Genomic DNA, 3,516 nt, shown 5'->3' with positions numbered 1-3,516 from the left:
TGATCAAGTATTTCTGGGTTCAAGTGCTTGGGAATGTTAATGCCGTGAATAAGCAAAGAAATACAGAATTTAGAGAAGTCTAGGTTTAGGGGTAAAGAGGATGAAAAAGGGGCTATGGTAGCATTATGTCTTATTTTTTCCCTTTCACATTTTCTGACATAATTTACCTCAAAGAAGTTGACATCCTATTTAACCTCTGAAAGACATTTTCTTATCTCACAAGGTAATCAAAAGGTGCTAGAAGGAGTGTATCCATTTATTTCCAAACAAATAATGTAAAAGCAATTTGGCCAAGTTTAAGGAAATGAAAAGATTATGAATCCAAAGAATTCAGAAGTTTCCTCTAAAGAGAGATTAAATTCAGTACAGTTTAGATCATGAATAGCTTTTGAACATCTGCCATATGCAGCAACTTCTGAAAAGAAAGGTATTGTTGGTGATGTAGGTGGTCCCTGAGCCTCTAGTTACTTATTTTCACTCCCGGCCCCCCTACCTGCAGCTATTCTCTTCAGAGCAGACTTCACTTCCTGGTTCCTCAGCGTGTAGATGAGGGGGTTCAGTAGTGGAGTGACAACAGTGTAAAACACAGCCACTGCCCCATCCAGGGGACTCTTGGAGCCAGCCCGAAGGTAGATGAAAATACAGGGGACATAGTAGACTGTGACCACGGTTAGGTGGGAGCCGCAGGTGGAGAAGGCTCGGCGCCGCCCATCAGCGGTGCGTATCTGCAGGATGGCGTGGACTATGTTGGCATAGGAGAGCAGAATTAACGTGAAACAACTGGCGGCCACTACCCCGATGTCCACAAAAGTCACAAGCTCATTGACAGCTGTGTCTGCACAGGCCAGTCTCAATACTGCAGGGATGTCACAGATGAAGTAATCCACCTGGTTGGGCCCACAGTAGGGCAGGCGGAATGTCAGGGTGGCCTGGATGGACCCATGAATGGAGCCAGCCACCCAAGCTCCAGCCACAAGGATGGTGCATAGCCTCCCGTTCATGAGCGCGGGGTAGCGCAGGGGCTGGCATATTGCCAGGTACCTGTCATAGGCCATCAAGGTGTAGAGGAAACACTGTGTGCTGCCCAGGAAATGAAAGAAATACAGCTGAGCCGCACAGCCACCAAACGGGATCCTCTTGCTGGCGGGAGTAAAGTTTAGAATAATTCGAGGAACGATGACGGAGGAGAGCCACATGTCCAGGAATGAGAGCACGCCCAGGAGAATGTACATGGGGCGAGTGTGGAGCTTTGGGTCAGCCCACACAGTGAGCAAAATGAGGAGGTTGCCCAGCTGAGTCAGGATGTAAATGATGAAGAAGACCAAGAAGAGGAGAGTCCTCAGCCTCGGGGGGTGAGATAAGCCCAAGAGAATGAAATCTGTCACCACAGTGTCCAGGGATGCGTTTCTGGTCTTTCCCATGTTCTGTAGTCTGCTAGATGAATGATGTAGTCAGGCAAGGAAAATACAGCACAGAGATATGATGGGAGAATGCTTTTGTCTGATGATTAATGCCAGAGAGTTATGAGATAAACTGAATACTATTAAATTTTTTTTTCTAAAAGGAGAGGTGGCATTGCCATTAGTCATTGGTTTACTTGATAAGATAAATCACCCACAGGCTGGTTAGTATTCTAGATGGATGGAAATTCTTATCTACTGAGAAGCATAATTTTGCAGATCAAGGAACAGCAGAACGTGTGAATGATAGGCAGTATCATTAACCCCAAGCAAAAAGTATGTTCATCAGAGAGGAGCTAAGGCTGAGACAGAGGAGTGTGGAATGTATACCCCAGAATTACCGCATCTACTTGTTCCTCCACTTACCATCATTGCCATGCCCCCTCTTTGTCCTCAGCTGAAGTCTCATCTCACTATAGTGTGAAAAAACATTTATTTTCTGGTCCTTGTTTGCCACTCCATCATACCCACTGTAAATCCTTCTTGATGTTCATATGCACAGACTTCCTCAGTGCTCTCAAGTTTCAATGCTCCAGCCTGGAACATGTGCACCCACTGTCTCTCTGCCCCCTTCACCTACGTAATGCCCACTTTTGTTTCAGGACTGTGTTTGGAGGGCCTCATGTTCAAAAGGACTTTCCTGTTTCCCAAGGACCATGCTTACACTTTCAGAACACATATCACATTACATTGCTGTTGCCTAAGTTGTCTAATGTCTCTTCCATTAGTCATCCTCTTTAGTACAGTAAAAGTGATAATTATTTTCTGAATAGCTGAATGAATGAAAGTGAAAGAAAGTCACTCAGTTGTGTCTGACTCTTTGGGACCCCATGGACTGTTGCCCACCAGGCTCCTCTGTCCATGGAATTCTCCAGTCAAGAATACTGGAGTGGGTTGCCATGCTCTTCTCCAGGAGATCTTACCAAACCAGGGATAGAACCCAGGTCTCCTGCATTGTGGGCAGATTCTTTACCATTTAAGCTACCTAGGAAACTGATTGAATAAATGTTGCCAAATCCTACTGATAACGACACAGTGCTTCTTTCTCTGATTCATGGGCCCACCCTCTGGCTGGCAAGGGACCATCTCATTCTGATGCACTATGGGTCTAGTTTTGTTATAAGAAAGTCCAAAGACCTTTCACATTTTTTATTGCTCCAGGATATCATTTAGATTTATTGGTTGATTTATGTGGTTCATTGGTTTGGGATTGGATTTTTTTGGTAAAGTGTTTTAGAGGAATTCTTACTGTTTATTGTACAAGCTTTGATTAATGCAGGACTTAATCTTCAGTTTGGACATATATATAGAAATATAGCTAGATCTTGGTCTAGATATATAGTTGACGTTTGAACAACATGAGGGTTAGGGGTACTGACCCCTGTGCAGTTAAAATTGAATATTGCTATCTCTGCCTCACAAACAAACTGATTAACAGCCTGTGATAAACCATAATGGAAAAAGATATAAAAAAAGAATGTATGTATATGTATGTATAACTGAATCATTTTGCTGTAGAGCAAAATTTAACACAACATTGTAAATCAACTGTACTTCAATTAAAAAAACAACCCCCCAAACCCACATAGAAATTGATAAGTGTGTTACCAAGAAGTGGGAAGGATAAACACTTTGGATAGAGTTAGGACTGGACCTTTTGATTCCACATGTTGTGATCTCTAATGGAACAAACTTTTCATGACTTTCCCCCTTACTTAATTAATTTAAATCTCTATAAGTTGAAAATACAGGTACTATATTGAAAAAAATCCAGTTATAAGTGAATCTGCATAGCTCAAACCTGTATTGTTTATGGGTCTATTATATGTTGCAGTTTACCATACAATAACTCTCTCTAAAGACCTGAAAAGAATTTGAAGTACCTAATCCACATGATAAGAAAAAACAGAGCGATGACATGTGTTTGTTTCATTTATTTTGTCAAATATTCTATTTGAAAGAGATTTTTTCCCCCTACTAGGGTTTGAGTGCTACCATCTGTCATTTTGCAATAAAGTAACTTTGTTACTTAAATGTCTATTTTTTAAAAAATGTC

At 41.8% G+C, this 3,516-nt stretch overlaps 1 protein-coding gene across 1 annotated transcript; it reads right to left on the bottom strand.

Moving 5' to 3' along the window:
* Positions 1 to 464: 464 nt before the first annotated feature.
* LOC110137109 (olfactory receptor 10G2) lies at positions 465 to 1,421 on the bottom strand. Its single transcript, XM_020893316.1, has one exon. It carries the CDS (start codon positions 1,419 to 1,421, stop codon positions 465 to 467), a length of 957 nt encoding a protein of 318 aa, XP_020748975.1.
* Between the last annotated feature and the right edge of the window lie 2,095 nt (positions 1,422 to 3,516).

Source organism: Odocoileus virginianus, chromosome 6 (assembly GCF_023699985.2).
Source record: "Odocoileus virginianus isolate 20LAN1187 ecotype Illinois chromosome 6, Ovbor_1.2, whole genome shotgun sequence".
Classification (NCBI taxonomy): Eukaryota; Metazoa; Chordata; class Mammalia; order Artiodactyla; family Cervidae; genus Odocoileus; species Odocoileus virginianus.
This window is presented reverse-complemented; position numbering and strand designations above follow the sequence as displayed.